Here is a 23,933-nt window from a genome sequence, read left to right on the forward strand (position 1 = left end):
GGGCGGCCATTATTGATTCTAGGATCTTCTTTTCAAGGTACTTTGAAAAGTCATCCAGCCCCACAAACATGTGGTGACCATCACATAAGCTTGCAAAATGGGACTTGCCCTGTACCAGGGGATGGATGGAATGGATTCCAAAATGAAGGGTGCATGTGGCTCGGCAGGGCCAGCAGCTTGACACATGGAACACTGCCTCACAATGTGTTCAACCTGGTCATCCAAACCAGGGAACCATACCTCGCTTCGGAGACTGGATGGCAGAGTGAGCTAGATCCACGACTTGCTTTTGCAATGATGCTGGTATTCCTTAACTGAGGACCCCTCAGTAGACACCCTTCGGGGGAAACAGCAAGCTTGTGTCTGACATTATGTAATGATGACAATATCAAACGAGCTTCATCTGTGTGGTGGGACATCTTGTGAGTGAGCATGCTCCAGTTTCCTTAGGCTACGGCTGAATAAACATCTCAGGAAGCTCCCACTCTCGCCATAGTACAGAATCTCAATCTCAAGAAATTCTTGCATTCTATAAAGCCAGAAACCTGAAACAATTTTTCTCAAGAACTATATGGAATGCCAACCCTCTGCCATTAAGACAAATCCTTCCAATAGGTACTTTAAAAGAGAACTTAAAATGAATTTCTTCCAGCAACATCACCTATTTTCAAAAGAGTCCCTTGATCCAGTTCGCCATGAATAAAGTCTTACCTTGGCATATATGTTATAGGGTAGTTTTATGTTTATATAGTTTTCCTGTTGTTATTACATGGTTGGTATGTTTTTGTGACTCCTGTGTAAAGAACTCTGCTGCCTCTGACGTCTGGTTCAAGCTATATAAAACTGCATAAATAAATGCAATTAAAATAGATATAAGCATGTCAATGCACAGTGCCAAGTCCACAGGAAAAAGGCAGGATCCCCCTTAAGGTCATCCCAACAAAACACCTAATGCTTTCTAAGTAGGCCAGCGAAAATCCATACACTCTACCAACCATGCAGACTAGCCCCTGCCAGTAACAAAGCATTGCACAGTACTTCGGAAACACTTTATGCAGCACTGCACTATACAAAGTCCCAATACCACAATAAATGGTCTTGAGTTTTTCTAAAATCCTTAACACAATGCTTATTCCTTAGAAAACATTGATTAGGTGTTATCCCACCAATTTCTTGTGATACTTTATTATTAATAAATTCAAAATACATTTATACTAATCGGATTTTCAATTTGTATTTGTATTCCACCAGTAATCGTGTTTATGTAATTTCCAAATGGCTGGTGATTTCCTCAATGTTTGCTGATGTCATATGTGAAATTTAAATTTGGGCACCAGAAGCAACACTATGTTACTGCATTTTTGAAGTTAGTACTAACCAAGCATTTGGATTCTAGACTGAGTAAACTGTGAAGGACTGCTGGTAAAAATCCTCTTGTACCTATGCTGTGTAAGCATTGCAGACAGACTCCAAAAGCAGCTTTGAAGAATTGTAAAGTATGAGAATTCCATGAGGACGTGCAAAAACTACACTTTGATAAATAGCCCTACCTCTTGCCACAGCACATGCTGATCTGTGATAGGCACTCATGTCCATTGTATTTGTTATGGCCCTGATGATGAATCTGACAGTCCGTATGTTAGTAGCCAAAGCAGCATAATTCACAATAACACAATTACATGAGGAATTTAATGTATCATTCCTCAAGGAACCATATATAGGCCTTCGTTACGAGTAGCCCGAAAATGGACTGAATTCTCCCCATCCCCAGAGTTTGTGATATTGGGGTACCCATACCTCTGGAAGACAATAAATCCAGTCCATTGCAAATTGGACCAGGAGGGTCCCCTAAGAAATTATGTGGAATCAGTAATTCCTATTATGATTGCCCAGGTAATTCCTCATTAGGGCCAGACTTTCATTCAAACATTTTCAGCTGCTGCCACCAGCCGAAAACGCTGAATGAAAGTGAAACTATGTATTGTTCTGATGGGGCTGATAACTGCTGTTATTAGGAATACTGTAATTAAGAGGCCACATATAATAATGGTGCAGTAATCTTGAAAAGTGCCCAAACAAGGGCGGACCTAAGATCCCTCACAATTAGCCCATTTAGAAAAACAGATAGACAAAAATCAAAGCTCTGAATTAATTGGATGTAAGTGGCAACTAAACAAGGGTGACTCTAGAAGTGGAAGTGGTATAATTGCATCAGTAGCCCTTCCGTCGCTAAGTCTTCATCTGCTGCTGTCTGTTGCTCTCCCTTAATACATGTTTTGTGTTTCCTGTGTATTTCAGATATCTGAGTTATAATTTGATCACGTCCCTGAAGCCTGGAGTTTTTCAAGATCTCCATAAACTTGAATGGCTGTAAGTGTTTATATCTGTACATCTGAAAGTTCTGGCAGTTATAATTGTATTTGGAAGTTCAACATGTAACTTGTTGCTTGTTTAATCGACAAATAAGTAAGACGTGAGGGAAGAAGTTAAAAATGTTTAGCTCAATTTCTGAAAACCTGTGGCTGAACGGCCCATTTTACACACACACATATATTATATATATATACATATATACATATATACATATATACATATATATATATATATATATATATATATATATATATATATATATATATATATTACACAAATCCCTTAAGATAAGAGAATAAGTCCCCACTCACAAAAGAGTTTCTTTCCCAGTCCTTAGGTTTATTTGTCAAAATTCATCATATTAAGTTACAAAGCCAACGCGTTTCGCAACCCACAGTCGCTTGTTCACGGTAAATGCAAAAGTGTGCAAACTCCTCCTATATTTTCGAAGGACCCGCCACAAACTTTCTGTTGCTGATCTCACTTCCTGTGCTTTCACAGGAAGTTAGATGGGAAATGTAGTTTTTAGTCATTTCTTCATATGTTTCAATATTTTATGAACACAGACTTGTGCGAACAATTTTGCGGCCATAGACAATTATATTACCTCATATGTATCATCAGTACAGTGGTCCGATAAGCTTTTACAAATTAATCATCGTTTGCCTCGTTTTGCTAAAAGGCAAAAAACAACACATTGGGAAAAAAAGCAAAAAAAGCAATGAAGCCCTCTAGTGGGCACATTCATTTACAAACGCATTGATCTCATGAATTGGCTTCCATATTGAAAGCACCAAAAAACATATATTCAAGCCCTCCGGTGGGCATAATCAATGCTGTAAGAGATCACCAATTAGTAACACAAACTCTATTGTCTTGTAGAGGATGATACAACAAATCAGAGGCATGTTTGTATCATGTTTTACCCACTAATTTAGGTTTCTATACATATTGACTATGCATTGTGTCCTACGCTATATGTTCGTAATAAAGCCGTCTGTGCCACTCAGATTCACTGTGTACATCATGATATCATGAAAACTATTTTTCATTATATCTACATTTAAACAATTCCATATTTCAAAGTTCTACTGTGGTCTCTTTTCTTATTCCAAGGAAATTCATCTTGTCACAACAAGCACCTCCCAAAAACACTATTTATAAATGTGCATAAAGTTCTTCACTCTGATTTAATTCCCATGGGGTCATTGTTCGAAAATTCAGGATTTGTCTTGATTCTCTACATCTTAGTTGTCTTTCCTGATCTCCACCCCTCTCATGTGGCAAAATACATTCCAGTGCATATGTCTTTAGGAGTTTCCAATCACTATTGTGCGCCACCTCCATATGTTTGGCGACTGCGTTACTCCTATCTTTATTTGTAGTCGCTCTGATATGCTCTAGGATGCACTTTTTAAATTCATTTTTCGTGCTTCCAATATATTTTAACGAGCACGGGCACTCAATCACGTATATCACATGTGTACTCATGCAATCAATCAGTTGTCTTATCTGCCACATCTTTTTGTTGGGTACATTATTCCTTTTTGTTTATTGCAATTTGGCACACCTTGCAATGTTGACATTTTATAAACGCGTTGGTTTTGTAACTTAATATGCTGAATTTTGACAAATAAACCTAAGGACTGGGAAAGAAACTCTTTTGTGAGTGCGGACTTATTCTCTTATCTTAAGGGATTTGTGTAATATAGAAAAGCGGGGCTCTGCTTAGTAGTCCTAGCTAGCACCGGTGGAGAGAGCGCCATTGAACCGCGAAAGGTTGAGCCAAGGCTGTGGATATATGGATATATATATATATATATATATATATATATATATATATATATATATATATATATATATATATATATATATATTCACTGAAAAAACCATAGGTTATAGACCATATATAGTTAGGGATTAGCATTTAAAAAACCTTATTTTATTTGCACAAAACCATTGAAATTCCATATATAGTTAGTTGCACTAACTATATATCGCGGACCCGCAATCCACTGCTAATGATGTCACATATTACATCATTCATGACATGGTCAGTGACATCACTGATGACATCACTGATGACATCTCAAATGACATCACTGATGACATCACTGATGACAACACCCAGTGACTGTATGTTTCTGTAAAGTTAAAATATGTCTTACATATTGAAGAATGAGTGGATGTATAAGTGTCTGGATGAAGGATTTAGTAGGTGCATGACTGACTGTATGAGAGAATGATTAAATGTGTCTCACTGAGTGTATGGGTTAGTGATTAAAGTGTCTTAATTTGGCAATCATTATTTATGTTGTTCTGTAAACTGCTGCATGTTTAAATCAGTAGCTATATCAGTAACTATATGGGTTATTGAATGGTTGCCCAAGTATTTGTATGGGAGACTGAGTATGTGTGTGGGTGGCTGGGAGGTGTATAACTCTGTGCATAGATGTGTGAGCAGTTGATTCCCTAGGTGTATGGGTTCAAAAGTGCATGTAGAAACAGCTGTATGGACAGTTGACTGTGTGCATGAGTATATTGGTGAGTGAATGGATATCTCAGTGCTACATGTCAAAGTAAGTACATATGTAAAACACACTCCATGTGAGAGTTGACATATATAAATAACTGAACATAAGAGCCAGTGAATGTGTGAGTGGCTGTATGAATCATTGTGAACTTGTATCAAGGATTGTATAAGAGAGTAAATATGTGTTACTATATGTTTGAATAAGTAAGGTGTGTATAACTGTATAGTTGAGGAAATGGAGATGTGATTGATTCTTTGCATGACTGACTAGGTGTGTGAGTAACTCCATGGATGTGTGACAGTCTGTGAGTGCCTGTTTACACTGAGTGTATCTAAGGTTATATTAGAGTCTGAAGATGTATTATCACATAAATGATATCATCAGTGATGTAATCAGTAATGTCAAATGAGATGTCAGTGATGTCATCAGTGATGTCATTTGAGATGTCATCAGTGATGTCATCAGTGATGTCATTTGAGATGTCATCAGTGATGTCATCAGTGATGTCACTGACCATGTCATGAATGATGTAATATGTGACATCATTAGCAGTGGATTGCGGGTCCGCGATATATAGTTAGTGCAACTAACTATATATGGAATTTCAATGGTTTTGTGCAAATAAAATAAGGTTTTTTAAATGCTAATCCCTAACTATATATGGTCTATAACCTATGGTTTTTTCAGTGAATTTTCAAGGTTTTGTAAATGCAAATTCCTAACTATATATGGTCTATAACCTATGGTTTTTTCTGTGAATTTCATTGGTTTTTTAAAAGCTAATATCTATAGCTGTAAAATATATTCTTTATTAAGTGACGTATCACGTAGCCCGTGAGACGCCTCATGATGCATCGCATAACCGTGACGTATCGTCTCTGCAGCGCAAACCAAACCCAAAACACGCTTAAAGATATATATATATTTTTTTAACCTTAATTAGACAAAATCCACACGTGCACATATCACAAACGTTCAAAAAACACAATATGTCGGACTCCCGTTACGCTGCCGGTTAGCTGCCCGGTTAACGTACCAGGAAGCACCTTTACCGCGAAAAATCCCCCTCATCAATCCTAGGGGTTCAGGAGGGGTCTGCCTTACCCCTTTCATTCATTTACACCTTTTTTTTCCACCTCTTGTCTCTCGATCCTACCGAGAGACAAGATGGCGGCCGCTCCGGACTGTTTACAATGTTGACAGCCAATCAGCTACTCCTCAGACTCCCGTTACACTGCCGGTTAGCTTCCCGGTTAGCTGTCCGGTTAGCTGCCCGGTTCGCGTACCAAGACGCGTCTCTACGGCGAAAAAATCGGATTTTTATTTTTTTTATTTTTTGGCCCCGCGTGGCTTTATAATATCCCCCTCATCAATCCTATGGGGTCAGAAGGGGTCTACCTTGCCCTCTTTCCTTCATTTCCCCCTTTGTTTTGGTCTCCTCTTGTCTCTCGATCCTACCGAGAGACAAGATGGCGGCCGCTCCGGACTGTTTACAATGTTGACAGCCAATCAGCTACTCCTCAGACTCCCGTTACACTGCCGGTTAGCTTCCCGGTTAGCTACCCGGTTAGCTGCCCGGTTCGCTTACCAAGACGCGTCTCTACGGCGAAAAAATCGGGGTTTTTTTTTGGGGCCCCGCGTGGCTCTATAATATCCCCCTCATCAATCCTAGGGGGTCAGAAGGGGTCTACCTTGCCCCCTTTCCTTCATTTCCTCCTTTGTTTTGGCCTCCTCTTGTCTCTCGATCCTACCGAGAGACAAGATGGCGGCCGCTCCGGACTGTTTAGAATGTTGACAGACACCGGAGAGCCAATCAGCTTCGCTTCGCAAAGTTCCGATACGCGAAAAGTTCGCTAACCGGATCGCTGCCCGGAGCGCTGTTACAGATATATATCTTGATTTAAACGTTAATTTCTCAAAATCCACTGAAGCACATATATTGAGACCTAGCAAAGGCACATCGGGCTAACAGTCCCTACAATTTTGCCAAGTTTCGTGGAAATCCATTCAGCCGTTCGGGCTAAAAGTGAGTCCAACCGCCCTATGGAAATTAACATGGGAAAAACGCGTTTTGGGACCCCCCTTTTTTCTCGGCCCCCCCTTGACGAACCCCCCCCAAATTTCCACGAGCTGCTCAGAAACAAAATGTGCCATTTTCCTGGAAATTTCAGCCGATTCCGTCCACAAACGCCAAAGTTATTAGACATAGAATTTTCAGAAATCCCATAGGGAAAAAATCCTAACTATATATACCTACTGGCGACCGCCAGTAGGTAATATATATATATATATATATTTTTTTTTTTTTTTTTTTTTCTTCAAAAACCCAGCCCCCCAATCTAACCAACATAAAGGGGTTCTTCCCATGTCTTCGCTGCAAAGCGTGCAAATACAGTAAAAAAAGTCTCTGAATACCCAGGTAGAATGGGAGTGTGTTATATCCGGCTCTTCCTCTCTCTTTGTCCCTCCTTAGTGTTAGTGTCTGCTTGTCTATGTCATGTCTCTGTGGTGTCATCCATGATTCTACCTGTTGCTTTTCAAGGGAGTTACTTGGAGGCTGAGCAGTTATCTGCTCCCGGTGGGGTTTCTTACCATATTACATTCCTACTTGAATGCTGTACCTGACTATCTAATCCCAAGAATAAATATACTACATGAACATTACAACAAGGACCCATCATCTTTATTTTATTGAATTCAACAGAGAGGGTAGACCAAACAGGAAAATAAAAAAACTCCTAAACTGCAACTCGGATTATACCATCTATTGCCTAGAGTGCCCCTGTAAAAAGCGGTATATAGGAAGCACTATTCACCCCGCCAAACTTAGGATCCTCGAGCACATGCGAGCAATCGCTAATAAGGATAAATCCTATCCGGTGGCTCGTCATTTTGCAGAATGTCACCAAAGCAATAGGGATCTCCTAAGTTTTTACAGTATAGATCAAGTGAACCGTCTAGAGCGAGGGGGGGGACAGAGAAAAGGCACTCCGGATTCTAGAGTCCAGATACATCATTGACCTTAAAACTATGACACCATGGGGTCTCAATAATGATGAGGAAATGTGGGTACACCTGTAGATTAACACATGGGACCATGTAAAATATCAGCCCGTCCAACCTGGTCACTAACTGAGAGAAAAACACATAATATCAACTGTAATCTCCAAGCACCCGTGGGTCTGACATGAGACAACACAGCTCACTGAATTACTAAATGAGATCTCTGCCCATACAGGGCGACACGACCAATAAGAATGATTGAATAGTGACCTAGTTCCTTGATAGAAATTATAAATAGTATACATGGGGGATACACTCCCTTATAGGCACGTAGACCAGAATTATGCGATATCGTAATGATGCCATGTAGGATCCGGTCACGATTCCCCGTTAATTAAATCATTAGTATGTACTTAAATGATTAATTGTTTGTTTTTGCAATGTTTGTATTATTAAGCACTTGAGCACTTTATTATTCGCCAGGTTAAACAACTGTAATGTATGTGGATACATATATTTAAAGATGGCCACCGTTTTCATAATTTTTACCATCTTCTATGTCGATGAACAGAGCAATGACCGGTGGGGTTTAACACAAACTGACACTGACGAAGCTGGTATAGCGAAACGCGTCTGTCTGGGGTGAGGGGGGTTAATAATTTATCAAATCGGATACCTGAGTGCTTGCCGGCCTTTCGACTACATTAAGTTGGAACGTGTTGCTATATATATATATATATATATATATATATATATATATATATATATATATATATATATATATTACCTACTGGCGGTCGCCAGTAGGTATATATAGTTAGGATTTTTTCCCTATGGGATTTCTGAAAATTCTATGTCTAATAACTTTGGCGTTTGTGGACGGAATCGGCTGAAATTTTCAGGAAAATGGCACATTTTGTTTCTGAGCAGCTCCTAGAAATTTGGGGGGGGTTCGTCAAGGGGGGGCCGAGAAAAAAGGGGGGTCCCAAAACGCGTTTTTCCCATGTTAATTTCCATAGGGCGGTTGGACTCACTTTTAGTCCGAACGGCTGAATGGATTTCCACGAAACTTGGCAAAATTGTAGGGACTGTTAGCCCGATGTGCCTTTGCTAGGTCTCAATATATGTGCTTCAGTGGATTTTGAGAAATTAACGTTTAAATCAAGATATATATCTGTAACAGCGCTCCGGGCAGCGATCCGGTTAGCGAACTTTTCGCGTATCGGAACTTTGCGATGCGAAGCTGATTGGCCCTCCGGTGTCTGTCAACATTCTAAACAGTCCGGAGCGGCCGCCATCTTGTCTCTCGGTAGGATCGAGAGACAAGAGGAGGCCAAAACAAAGGGGGAAATGAAGGAAAGGGGGCAAGGTAGACCCCTTCTGACCCCCTAGGATTGATGAGGGGGATATTATAGAGCCACGCGGGGCCCCAAAAAAAAAAATCCGATTTTTTCGCCGTAGAGACGCGTCTTGGTAAGCGAACCGGGCAGCTAACCGGGCAGCTAACCGGGAAGCTAACCGGCAGTGTAACGGGAGTCTGAGGAGTAGCTGATTGGCTGTCAACATTGTAAACAGTCCGGAGCGGCCGCCATCTTGTCTCTCGGTAGGATCAAGAGACAAGAGGAGACCAAAACAAAGGGGGAAATGAAGGAAAGAGGGCAAGGTAGACCCCTTCTGACCCCATAGGATTGATGAGGGGATATTATAAAACCACGCGAGGCCCAAAAAAAAAAAATCCTGAGGAGTAGCTGATTGGCTGTCAACATTGTAAACAGTCCAGAGCGGCCGCCATCTTGTCTCTCGGTAGGATCGAGAGACAAGAGGTGGGAAAAAAAAAAGGTGTAAATGAATGAAAGGGGTAAGGCAGACCCCTCCTGAACCCCTAGGATTGATGAGGGGGCTATTAAAGTTTCTAAGACTCTAATATATCTAAGGTTATATTAGAGTCTGAAGAGGTTCATGGTATTATCACATGAATGATATCATCAGTGATGTGATCAGTCATGTCAAATGAGATGTTATCAGTGATTTTATCAGTGATGTCATTTGAGATGTCATCAGTGATGTCATCAGTGATGTCACTAACCATGTCATGAATGATGTAATATGTGACATCATCAGCAGTGGATTGCGGGTGCGCGATATATAGTTAGCGCATCTAACTATATATGGAATTTCAATGGTTTTATGCGAGTAAAATAAGGTTTTGTAAATGCAAATTCCTAACTATATATGTTCTATAACCAATGGTTTTTTCATTGAATTTTCAAGGTTTTGTAAATGCAAATTCCTAACTATATATGGACTATAACCTATGGTTTTTTCTGTGAATTTCAATGGTTTTTTAATAGCAAATATCAAAAGCTGTCAAATGTCAAGTATGTGATAGGTAAAAACGTTTTTGTGTTTATGCACGCGCATGTGCTTTGAACGCTTCCCCCCCCCCACTCCCCTCTTTTCTCTTAGTAGTACTCTCTCTTTGCAGATAGTGAAGGGTAGTTAACGCAGACCTTTACCCCCGTTGTAATCCGTCGTACCTGCTTGTCTCTCCATTTGATTGATTGTTATCCAAGCATTTACTGTTTTAGAATTGGTTCTCTTTGGATCATTCTCTATTTACAAACAAGCACAAAGTCGCAATACTCTGTTTAGTCTTTGCAGATAGTGAAAAATCGTGTAAAAAAATAAAAGTAATCGTGCAAAATCAGTAGACCACTAATTGGATCTCTTTTTGACCTCGCTAAAATACAAACATTAGGAACAACCCTTCATGAGAAATACGAAAATAGTGAAATGAACTGAGCTCCACACCATGAGGGCTGCAAGACAGCTCGGCTCCGTCACCCACCCCGCCCAAAATAACGACAAACCCTATGCAAATATTATAAATATAGACAACACACCAGCAAAGAAACAGGGTAAAACATTTTATTAAATAACTTTTTACATAACTATTTTATACTTTTTGTTGCCCGATCCGGCTAGCTCAATCGATCGAGCATGAAACTCATGCACTGATAGCAAGCGTTGAGAGTTTGTAGAACGATGGCTTCAGATTTTCTACATACGGTGTAGTGGCGCGAACTGGGAGGGGGCGTTCGGATCCTGCCCCTTCCCCAAATAAGATTTTCATACGTGAGTGTTCGTTCATGCTTTTGGTCCCTGAGTTGCTTCGATGTCACTGCCTTACACAAATGGCATAAGTTCTGGATGTTGAGTGCCATACTTCAGAGTTCTAAGCAGCGCTTGTAACACTGTCTAAACCTTATTTGCACCTGCTGCAGCTTCACTATTCAAAGTAAGTGGGGTCCGTTTGCGGACCTGACTGCATTGGAAAACAATGTGATACGGTGCCTCCCTAAACCGCTTGACGGAGGCCCCCGAGGGGCGGTGAGATGGCGCGGACTGGGAGGGGGCGCTTGGCTCCTGCCCCCTCCCCAAGTCGTGTTGCCCTGGTGTGGCCTGAGATCGCCCCCAACATAGGCGGCCGGCTCCCGGGGTCCGGCGGAATTTTTTGCCTTTTGATGACTCTTCCATTCTGGACCTTGTCCCACAATCCGTTTGACCTGAAGACACGCTGTAGTGGGGTGCCCCTTTACCGTTTTAGTTGCCATTCCGCCCGCTTTTGGTACTCTGTGCCTCTTCCGCCATTCAGCTGTTTACCGCCCGCTCTTGCGACTACAGCGTTTTGCTCACCATGTAGTTGAGTTGCTCCCGGTCTTAAGATTTAACAGAACTTTTTGGACTGCTGAAAGCGGTTGTATTCCGACCGCTGGTTGGTGAAGACATTTTGACTATATTCTGGACCTGCGTTGTCGCGTAATGCGTCATATGACGCGCCGCGTTAGCGCACCCGGAAGTGCTCCGGTGCGCAAGGCGCAGCTTCCCGGAAACGATCCAGAGCGCGCCGCCCAGCGCGTAACGTAAGCATAACAGGTCATGTGACTTGTTAATAAAACTTTTCATTGGTTCATTTTACTTTTGTTTTCCTAATGATGTAAGACTAGGTCATGTGACCTAAAAATAACACTTTTCATTGGTTTAGAACATTTTTTTTCCCAAACGATGAAAGCCCCACCTTGTTTCTGGATGTTTCAGACTGAAGCTGGCGTCACCATGAGAGCACCACCATCTTGTAGCTCCGTCGTGGCCATTCCGCAAGCAATCATGGCAGCCGCTCCCCACCGGAAGCCTGCGGGAGTCGAGGGCCCCCAAGACTTTTGTACAATCTTCAAGGCTGAGGGGACGCTTTCGAGAATGGGACCCAAGCCCTGGCAGACAAGCGTCCGAGTTCCAAGGTGTCCCAGGGCCATTTTACTGGACCAGGCCCAAATCCGAAGAGCCGGCCGCCATTTTAAGAGTCCTGTGGCAGCCGCCTATCGCTGCACCGCAAGAGTGGGAGCAACTCAACTACATGATGAGCGAGACGCTGTAGCCGTAAGAGCGGGCGGTAAACAGCTGAATGGCGGAAAAGGCACAGTGTAGCAAAAGCGGGCGGAATGGCGACTGAAACGATAAAGGGGCGCCCCACTACAGCAGACGAGCCTCCGCCATGTGCTTCAAAACTGCATACGTATCTCGTGATATCAAGGTTGGGCAACCAGTACACAACAAGCAGTTACGAGTCCCATTTACACCGGCGCCATTTTGGGCGCGGCCGGGCAGGTCCAGGATCTAGTCAAACATAACAAATGAGGCTGACGTCTCTGAAGCAGTTGACGCACAGCAGGACATAGCAAATAAACATGAAGTCTCTAAAGCTGTTAACTCACTGCAGGACAAAACAAGTGAACCTGAAACCTCTGGAATAATTGTCGCTCAAAAGAACAACACACAAAACTCTGTAGAGCCTGAAGAAAGAAAAACAGAAGGGCACTGTAGTTTCAGACACACTTAACACTAATGACTAAACAAAGATATCGTCTGTCTATGAAGCAGCTGTCATGTTCACAGAATTGACAAAGAAGTGTGCAGACACCAATGCTATTAAGAAACACAAGGAAATCCCTAACGTATCAGCATTCTCGGAAGAGGTTGACACAGATGACATCTTAAGGAACAAAGAAACACATTGTAATGGAGATTAGAGAGGCTACGGATAGGTGGCCCAGGATATCACCACTGTTCCCCATGTCATAAAACCTTAGGATGTTCAATAACTGAAACAGCTAATACGGGTTTACTTACAGGGGACATCTTTTGTTCTGTTTTGTAAAGTAAAACTATTGTGAACGCAAGTATTATACATAGTAAGTGTTTAATATAGCATTTGTCAGTCATTGGTTAAGCAGCTAGAACCTGTTCACTCTTGACACCCCAGGTGCTGTGTATGTTGCACTATAGTGCTGCATCGGGAATACGGACAACCCTATTGATGTTGATTTTTCATTATTGATTATTGTAAAGAAATGGCGACTCCTCCCTTTAGCAGATTAGCTAAATGTTTGCGTAATTTGGGCATAAAAGTTATATTATTGTTGTTGTTGTTGTTATCGTTATAGTTCTGGTTAATTTCCATTCAGAGTGTCCTACACAGCACCACTCTAGGTAAACACTACTTTATGTATAACCTGGGACATAGCACTCATTGAAACTATAGTTGGTCACCATGGGGTTTAAAGAAGGGATGGTTCTTCACCTGGGTGCCTTCCACAACTCAGCACGTTGTGCCGCCTTGGGACTATTCGCACAAAAGACAGCTTCTGACCATTGTTGTTTTTTTTTATCAAAAAATGTTTAAATATATTTACAGTTTTTGTTGCGTTCGTTATATTTAAAAGTTAATAAAGTTTTATAATCCAACTTTCTTGGAGTACTATATTTTTTTTAAAAATCGGGTGAATGGGGCCTTGAATCGGGTTATTGTCATGTGTGGGCTTTGCAAGTGTACTGCTACAGAATCGGACATTTCAAACTCAAATGCACGTTCTTTTTCTTACCTTTCCGAAGCATGGAGCGCAATAGCAGGCAGAGAAAGGGTGATGCACGTGTTGAACACTGCCTGGCCTGGCAAGTTGCTAGCAGTGCCCCCCCGCCCGCTCCTGAAAGAGGGCACACACACACCGCCGCCCCGAGTACTTCACAAATCTTTAAAAGACCATGCGCTTGTTCATGAGGCTTAAATGGTTTATCACCCCTTCTAGAACCCCTACATCGACCCTCTGACGTTTCCTGGAAGAATTAGCACGTAACACAATACCAAGCCCTGTCAGCTGAAACCCCCGAGGAAACGTGGGGCATATTATCAAGGGGGTTTATTTCCGCTTTTTTGGCTTTAAAAGCCAAAAAAAAGGAGATAAAATTATCTCCCTATTACCAAGCTGTCGCTAACACTAGTTAGTGACAGCTAAAAGGAGATAGCGACCATCTTGGGCCCCGCTTTGCATGTCAGTGATATTTATCACTAATGACATGCAAAGTGGGCGTGCCAAGATGTTAGCGACTGGAAACAGTCCCTAACCATCGCTATCTCCTATTACCAACTTTTGGAGATATTCGCGCTAAGCGCGAATATCTCCAAAAGCTAACACCTGCCCTGAGCAGTTTTTAGCCATGTTATCCAATGGAAGGTGGATAACATGGCTAAGAGCATTTGCTGGATAATGCATGAATATCGCTGACTTTTCAGCGATATTCATGCATTGCGGCCGTTTTTTATCGCATTTGTGATAAACCTTGCTAATAGCAAGGTTTATCTGCGATAAAATTCGCCGATGTGCGGCGATAATTTTTGTCTCTAAACAAGTTAGAGACAAAAATTATCGCTAGTTGTTGGTAATATGCCCCCGGGTTTTTCCTTGCAGGAATCGGGAGGCGGAAGACTAGCACTGAAATCAGTAGTCTCACGCCTGAATCGGGAGGATTGGTATGTCTGGATTCTCTACAGCTGGGGCCATAAACTACATCCGCAGGGCTAGGTGATAGCCTGGGTCCGGCCTGGACAATCGGACACAGAGGAAGAGGAGTGTCAGAGGGTGCGGTAGTGAATAGGGTGAAAGGGAGGTGTCGGGCGGGCACAGGGTGTGATTCTCAGGGAAGAGCAGCGCAGATGGGGGGAAGTATATGGCCCATGCATGAGAGAGAGAGCGGGGGTGACCAGTGCGTGGGGGAGATGCTTGCGAGGGTGGGGAACCGTGCTGAGAATCGACGGCGTGCAGAGAGAGGGTCTGGTCAAGGCATCTAAAATGGCTGCCGTGCACGACAAAATCGTGGCATTGGACAAAAAGGCAAAATGGCGCAGACAATGTTTATCTATAAGGATTCATTGGGCCCCGCTTTGCATGTCAGTGATATTTATCACTAATGACATGCAAAGTGGGCGTGCCAAGATGTTAGCGACTGGAAACAGTCCCTAACCATCGCTATCTCCTATTACCAACTTTTGGAGATATTCGCGCTAAGCGCGAATATCTCCAAAAGCTAACACCTGCCCTGAGCAGTTTTTAGCCATGTTATCCAATGGAAGGTGGATAACATGGCTAAGAGCATTTGCTGGATAATGCATGAATATCGCTGACTTTTCAGCGATATTCATGCATTGCGGCCGTTTTTTATCGCATTTGCGATAAACCTTGCTAATAGCAAGGTTTATCTGCGATAAAATTCGCCGATGTGCGGCGATAATTTTTGTCTCTAAACAAGTTAGAGACAAAAATTATCGCTAGTTGTTGGTAATATGCCCCCGGGTTTTTCCTTGCAGGAATCGGGAGGCGGAAGACTAGCACTGAAATCAGTAGTCTCACGCCTGAATCGGGAGGATTGGTATGTCTGGATTCTCTACAGCTGGGGCCATAAACTACTTCCGCAGGGCTAGGTGATAGCCTGGGTCCGGCCTGGACAATCGGACACAGAGGAAGAGGAGTGTCAGAGGGTGCGGTAGTGAATAGGGTGAAAGGGAGGTGTCGGGCGGGCACAGGGTGTGATTCTCAGGGAAGAGCAGCGCAGATGGGGGGAAGTATATGGCCCATGCATGAGAGAGAGAGCGGGGGTGACCAGTGCGTGGGGGAGATGCTTGCGAGGGTGGGGAGCCGTGCTGAGAATCGACGGCGTGCAGAGAGTGGGTCTGGTCAAGGCATCTAAAATGGCTGCAGTGCACGACAAAATTGTGGCATTGGACAAAAAGGCAAAATGGCGCAGACAATGTTTAACAATAAGGATTCATTTATAACAAAATATTTACTCGCAGTGACAAAATGGTGGTCAACACTTCCTGATTTCCATCGAATCGAACGTTAACAGACGTCACGCAGCAAAAAAAAAAAAAAGCTCACGCACAGCCGCTGGAAGACATGTATCAACATATATGAGCCTCCTCAGCCACCCTCAGAAAACATAAGGGGTCAGGATACGTCTCCCGCACCCCCTTATACCTAGTAATTTAATTAAAACAAAACACAAAATGGCGAATTCCCGTTTCGCTACCAGTTTGCGGCCCAGTTCGCGGCCCGGGAAGCGCTTCTACCGCGAAAAATATATATTTTTTTATTTTCCCCACGGGACCCTTTAATAACCCCAACATCATTCCTAGAGGGTCAAGAGAGGTATACCTTGCCCCCTTTCATTAAATTCCCCCTTCGTTTTTCACCTTCTTCTCTCTCGATCCTACCGAGAGATAAGATGGCGGCCGCTCCGGACTGTTTAGAATGTTGACAGACACCGGAGAGCCAATCAGCTTTCTGCGCGCAAAGTTCCGTTTCGCGAAAAGTAAGCGGACCGGAGCGCAGCCCGGAGCGCTGTTACAGATATATATCTTGTTTTGAACGTTAATTTCTCAAAATCCACTGGAGCACATATATTGAGACCTAGCAAAGGCACATCGGGCTAACAGTCCCTACAATTTTGCCAAGTTTCGTGCAAATCCATTCAGCCGTTCGAGCTAAAAGTGAGGCCAAAGGCCCTATGGAAATTAACATGGGAAAAACGCGTTTTGGGACCCCCCTTTTTTCTCGGCCCCCCCTTGACGAAACCCCCCCAAATTTTCGGGGGCTGCTCAGAAACAAAATGTGCCATTTTCCTGAAAATTTCAGCCGATTCCGTCCACAAACGCCAAAGTTATTAGACATAGAATTTTCAAAAGTTCCATAGACAAATAATCCTAACTATATATACCTACTGGCGAGACGCCAGTAGGTAATATATATATATATATATATATATATATATATATATATATATATATATATATATATATATATATATATACATATATATACATATATATACATATATATATATATATATATATATATATATATATATATATATATATATATATATATATTCTCCAAAGCAAACGTCCCTTCCTAGAGGAGGAGCGGCCGGCCAGCTGGTGCAGGTGACAAGTCAAGGACAAGACTCATAAATTATTTCCGAGCAATTTCAAAAAAGAACACCGCACTCTTCTCGGATGTTTTCAAAGCTGTTTAATCCATCTCAGTAAAACTTCCTCACCTACGCGTTTCGAACAATAAAATGTTCTTGATCACGGTAGTAACAAGTCCGTCTTTACTTTTTGGTATTTACACCCTACTACCCACTTAACAGTTAGGATGCATTGTGGGAGGGGTAGTTTGTGCTTGGTTATATTTTAACCTTTGTCAATTTCCTTTTTCAAATTTACAAGCCACATTATCTATGATAATTTATAAGCTTAAGTTGGGCTTAAATTAGATGTTTTTAGAGGGCTAAGTGCCCTTTGGGACAGAAGAGTTTGGTTAAGTTCTTCTGTTTTGCGTAATGTAAGACTGCTTACACATACTCGCATATGTATGTATGCCTGCATACATATACCGGAGTGATAGCTAAGTGCTATTCACTTTTGTGGGTGGCTTGTATGTTGGTCTAGGAGATTGCCATTTTTGAAATTGCTCGGAAATATATATATATATATATATATATATATATATAGTATTTTTTTTTTGCAAGAATATATATATATATATATATAAATATATATATATATATATATGTATATATATATATATATATATATATTCACTGAAAATACCATAGGTTATAGACCATATATAGTTAGGAATTAGCATTTACAAAACCTTGAAAATTCACTGAAAAAACCATGGGTTATAGACCATATATAGTTAGGAATTAGCATTTACAAAACCTTATTTTACTCGCACAAAACCATTGAAATTCGCATATATAGTTAGTTGCACTAACTATATATCGCGCACCCGCAATCCACTGCAGATGATGTCACATATTACATCATTCATGACATGGTCAGTGACATCACTAATGACATCACTGATGACATCTCAAATGACATCACTGATGACATCACTGATGACAACACCCAGTGACTGTATGTTTCTGTAAAGTTAAAATATGTCTTACATATTGAAGAATGAGTGGATGTATAAGTGTCTGGATGAAGGATTTAGTAGGTGCATGACTGACTGTATGAGTGAGTGATTAAATGTGTCTCACTGAGTGCATGGGTTAGTGACTAAACTGTCTTAATGTGTGCATCATTATGTCTGTTGTTCTGTAAACTGCTGCATATGTTGATCAGTAGCTATATGAGTAACTATATGGGTTATTGATTGGTTGCCCAAGTATTTGTATGGGAGACTGAGTGTGTGTGTGGGTGGCTGGGAGGTGTATGACTCTGTGCATTGATGTGTGAGCAGTTGATTCACTAGATGTATGGGTTCAAAAGTGCATGTGGAAACAGCTGTATGAGCGGTTGACTGTGTGCATGAGTGTATTGGTGAGTGAATGGATATCTCAGTGCTACATGTCAAAGTAAGTACATATGTAAAACACAGTACATGTGAGAGTTGACATATACAAATAACTATGCATAAGAGCCAGTGAATGTGTGAGTGGCTGTATGGATCATTGTGAACTTGTATCAGGGATTGTATAAGAGAGTAAATATGTGTTAGTATATGTTTGAATAAGTAAGGTGTGTATAACTGTATAGTTGAGGAAATGGAGGTGTGATTGATTCTTTGCATGACTGACTAGGTGTGTGAGTGACTCCATGGATGAGTGACAGTCTGTGAGTGTCTGTTTACATTGATTGTATCTAAGGTTATATTAGAGTCTGAAGAGGTTCATCGTATTATCACATGAATGATATCATCAGTGATGTGATCAGTAATGTCACATGAGATGTCATCAGTGATTTCATTTGAGATGTCATCAGTGATGTCATCAGTGATGTCATTTGAGATGTCATCAGTGATGTCATCAGTGATGTCACTGACCATGTCATGAATGATGTAATACGTGACATCATCTGCAGTGGATTGCGGGTGCGCGATATATAGTTAGTGCAACTAACTATATATGCGAATTTCAATGGTTTTGTGCGAGTAAAATAAGGTTTTGTAAATGCTAATTCCTAACTATATATGGTCTATAACCTCTGGTTTTTTCAGTGAATTTTCAAGGTTTTGTAAATGCTAATTCCTAACTATATATGGTCTATAACCTATGGTTTTTTCAGTGAATTTCAATGGTTTTTTAATAGCAAATATCAAAAGCTTTAAAATGTCAAGTACGTGGTAGGTAAAAACATTTTCGTGTTTTAAAGATGGCTCTGGGCAACCGTGGAACTCGGACGCTTGACTGCTAGGGCATGGGCCCCATTCCCAAAAAAGTCCCCTCAGCCTTGAAGATTCTACAACAGTCACCGGGAGCCCCTACTCCTGTAAACTTCCGGTGGGGAGCGACTGCCATGATTGCTCGCGGAATGGCCACGACGTAGCCACGAGATGGTGGTGCTCTCATGCTGACGCCAGCGTCAGTCTGAAACATCCAGAAACACTGTAGACTACCAATTCGATCACTTCCGGTGGAGCCCCAACGTGACCCGGTAGAGAAGAACTTGCCCTCCCCTCTTTGACTGATGATTCTTGTTGCCTGTCCCTTCTGTTGTCATTTAACAGAACTTTTTGGACTACTGAAAGGGGTTGTGTTCCGACCGCTGGTTGGTGGAGACATTTTGACTATATTCTGGACCTGCGTTGCCGCGTAATGCGTCATATGACGCGCCGCGTTAGCGCACCCGGAAGTGCTCCGGTGCGCGAGGCGCAGCTTCCAGGAAGCGATCCAGAGCGCGGCGCGCAGTGCGTAACGTAAGCATAACAGGTAATTTGACTTGTTAATAAAACTTTTCATTGGTTCATTTTACTTTTGTTTTTTTAATGATGGAAGGCTTGGTCATATGACCTAAAAATAACACTTTTCATTGCTAACCACGCGAAAAAAAACAATTTTTTTTATCGACATATATGAGCCTCCTCAGCCACCCTCAGAAAACTTAGGGAAACAGCATACATCTAAAGTACCCCAATCTACCCATTCTGAACATTATTTACCCTCCATCTTATATCTCAATTTTACTGAAACACAAAATGGAGGACTCCCGTAACACTGCAAGTTCGCGTACCGGGAAACGCACTGACAAGCACTCGTTTAAAAAAGGTGGGAAAGTAATTTACAGAAAAACCACTGGAGACACTTTCACCAATTAAACAGTAGCTCATACTACATACCAATCCCTACCATTTTCACAAATTTAGTTGGAATACCATTTAGCCATTTAGCATGTAGAACTCTCTAAAATCCCTGAGGTAAATTACTTCACAAAACATATCGGAAGTGTTGGAAATGACAACCAATTAAAATATTACTTTCAATTTCTACTATTATATCATGACATTTGATTGGTTATGTACCTGAATATATATAAACAAAGAGAGAGAAACACAGCCATTTTGACTACTACTTCGTGAAGTGCAGAACAACAAAAAATCAACTGATAACTTCAAGTTATATTTAAAAGGTAAGATATTATTTTTAAAACTGAAGTGTGTTCTGTACTGAAAGCTAATTAGAAAAACATTTTCAGACAGTTTTATTCTTTTACTCTGTAATACTTATAGAATAAAATAGACTTCTCTGTTTTAGTTATGGCAGGGCCAGTCCAAGGATTTGCGAGGCCCTGGGCTAAAAGGGAACGTGCGCAAGGCCCCCTCCAAATTACATAAGTGACCACTTTCAAGAACATGCACAGACACTGTGGGGGCCCCATTGTCCAGCATTTTGACGCCCCCACAGTTTTAACTTTTAATCCACACGCATTTCTCACACCTTCATAGGTGTGAGAATTGATTGTGGTCTAAAAGTTAAAACTGAGGGTGCGCCAAAATGCTGGACAATGGGCCCCCCACAGTGTCTGTGAATGGTCTCCTTGCAATTGAAGGAGCGTCTCCTTCTTCCTCCCCTATACCTCCTGACACCATCCATGAGAGGCCCAAGGAGGGGGCCCCCGCCAATGGACCTTAATTGCAGGCGACACCTTTCTTCGTGATAGATCTCCAGGAAAACAAAAGGACACATCACCAGTGCGTGGCCCCATGCTGGTGGGCTGAGTGCGAGGCCCTGAGCGGCAGCCCACGCTGCCCATGCCTAGCGCCGGCCCTGAGTTAAGGATAGAGTTAGACTTCTCTAGTATAATTCAGAATTGACTAAGAGTTTATTTGATAATTTTCTTCATATTTCTACTTCCAATTTGATACCATACACTGCCCAAAGAAAAAAACACTGTTTAAATAACCAAACTGCCTGTCTGTACTGAAACCCAACAGTGCCCTATCTGTACTGATATATTTATTTTTTATGCAATTTACAGCAAGAAAATGGAAGGACAACAAAATGAAATTAATATTTCATTTGAAATTAATATGGAAAACAATCCTAAGGAAGACAAAGAGGAAATAGACTTTATGGATCACTCTCTGGACCAAGACTTAATTAATTGTGTAGAAGAAATTGAATCATGGAATGAAAAGGAGGACATACCTGATGAATTAATGTTGGAAATTCTTTTAGATTTTGAAAAATCACAACAATAAATTTTTATTTACAAATTAAAAATAGTTTGAGACATTGTTCTTTTTTATATGTAAATTATGAAATAGTACCAAAATAGATATAATATAAAGTGAGACTTAAAATATACTGTGCAACTTTTTTGTGTTACATACTAACTTTGTTCATAGTTACTTCCTTTCTCCCACTATATAATCCCCAATGTGTATTTAACATCTCTTTATCATCTCCTGCCACCATGTTGTTTCGGCTTTCCAGACAGACTATGGTATGAATTCCATATACCACAATAACTTCTTTAACAACAAGCAAGATATCTACAAAGGAGACGGCATTTATTAAATTATAGACTCTACATTGATACCTACATGTAGCTACGTAAATAAATAAAAAAAGAAAAAAAAAAAACGAACAATCAATAAACATACAATAAGTTAAAAGTCAATCATTCTTGTTTCCTTATAGTACGCTCCCCAGACCGCTTTCCGGTACGCGAACCGGGCGCACCCCACGAAAAAAACGTTTTTTTGTTGTTTTTTTTGGCCCCGCGGGGCACTTTAATATCCCCCTCATCAATCCTAGGGGGTCAGAAGGGGTCTACCTTGCCCCCTTTCCTTCATTTCCCCCTTCGTTTTGCCCTCCTCTTGTCTCTCGATCCTACCGAGAGACAAGATGGCGGCCGCTACGGACTGTTTAGAATGTTGACAGACACCGGAGAGCCAATCAGCTTCGCTTCGCAAAGCTCCGTTACGCGAAAAGTACGCGAACTGGTGCGCTATCCAGGACGCTGTCACAGATATATCTGTTTTTTTAAACGTTAATTTCTCAAAATCCACTGGAGCACATATATTGAGACCCAGCAAAGGCACATCGGGCTAACAGTCCCTACAATTTTGCCAAGTTTCGTGCAAATCCATTCAGCCGTTCGAGCTAAAAGTGAGGCCAAACGCCCTATGGAAAAATGAATGGGAAAAACGCGTTTTGGGACCCCCTTTTTTCTCGGCCCCCCCTTGACGAAACCCCCCCAAATTTTCAGGGGATGATCAGAAACAAAATGTGCCATTTCCCTGAAAATTTCAGCCGATTCCGTCCACAAACGCCAAAGTTATTAGACATAGAATTTTCAAAAGTTCCATAGACAAAAAATCCTAACTATATATACCTACTGGCGACCGCCAGTAGGTAATATATATATATATATATATATATATATATATATATATGCACATATATATATTACCTACTGACGGTCGCCAGTAGATAGTTATAGTTAGGACCTATTATCCATAGGAAATCCGCAACATTCTATTTGGAATAACTTTGGCACCGGTTGATGAAACTCCGCGAAATGTTCAAAACTGGTGGCCTGCTCCGTTCCGCTCCCAACCTGAAAGTCTCGGAGTGATTTGTGAAGCGGGGGCCGAGAAAAAAGGGGGTCCCAAACGTGTTTTCCCCATGCAATTTTCCATAGGAACTGTTAATCGCAGGTACAGCCCGAACTGCTGAACGGAATTCCACCAAATTTGGCAAAGAGGTAGCCCTTGGTTTAGACATGTGCCTTTTGGTTAAATGGTGTGAATCTGTTCAGTAGTTGCTGAGAAAATCAAAAGTAAAATCATAAATATATATCTATGGCCGCAGTGGATCCCCCGCATCCAGAAGGCACCCTTACGATCATGAGCTGCATACTAATTGGCTGTCAACTGTTTGTCAATGCTCCAAACATGGAAGTGTTGGCAGCCATTTTGTGCCTCGGTAGAAGCGAGGCTCAAGAAATCAGTGGAACAAGTGTGCAAAACATATGAAGGGGGCAGGGTAGAAATATCCTGACCCTCTAGACCTGCTTAGGGGGTCCCACAAGGACCCCCAGGGCCGGAAAAATATTTATATATTTTTTTAAAATGGAATAATGTGCGCAGGGTGCGCGTATCCGCCGTAAAAAAAAAACCTCAAAGCCCGTGCTCCAAAACTTGGGGGCTAAAATATTAAATGTGGTGAAGACCAGAGGGGCTCCATAGCTCCAGGGACTGCCATCTCTCGAGGCTACAAAATAAATAGGTGCAGGGGGGCTCGAAGTTTCTTCCCACCCCCTGGGACTGCTTCTCCCGGGCCTTTCAAAAAAATTAGCCCCAGGGGGGCCAAATCTTGGGGGCTAAAATA

The 23,933-nt window shown here is 41.7% G+C and overlaps 1 protein-coding gene across 1 annotated transcript in view; it reads left to right on the top strand.

Annotated features, from left to right (window-relative positions):
- Positions 1-23,933, top strand: part of RXFP1 (relaxin family peptide receptor 1) — a 955,071-nt gene that overhangs the window by 581,183 nt on the left and 349,955 nt on the right. The window contains exon 7 of the mRNA XM_086962355.1: positions 2,299-2,370. Coding sequence (XP_086818481.1) covers positions 2,299-2,370 — 72 coding nt within the window. The remainder of the gene's footprint in view (positions 1-2,298; positions 2,371-23,933) is intronic.

This window comes from Lissotriton vulgaris, chromosome 3_1, assembly GCF_964263255.1.
Source record: "Lissotriton vulgaris chromosome 3_1, aLisVul1.2, whole genome shotgun sequence".
NCBI lineage: Eukaryota > Metazoa > Chordata > Amphibia > Caudata > Salamandridae > Lissotriton > Lissotriton vulgaris.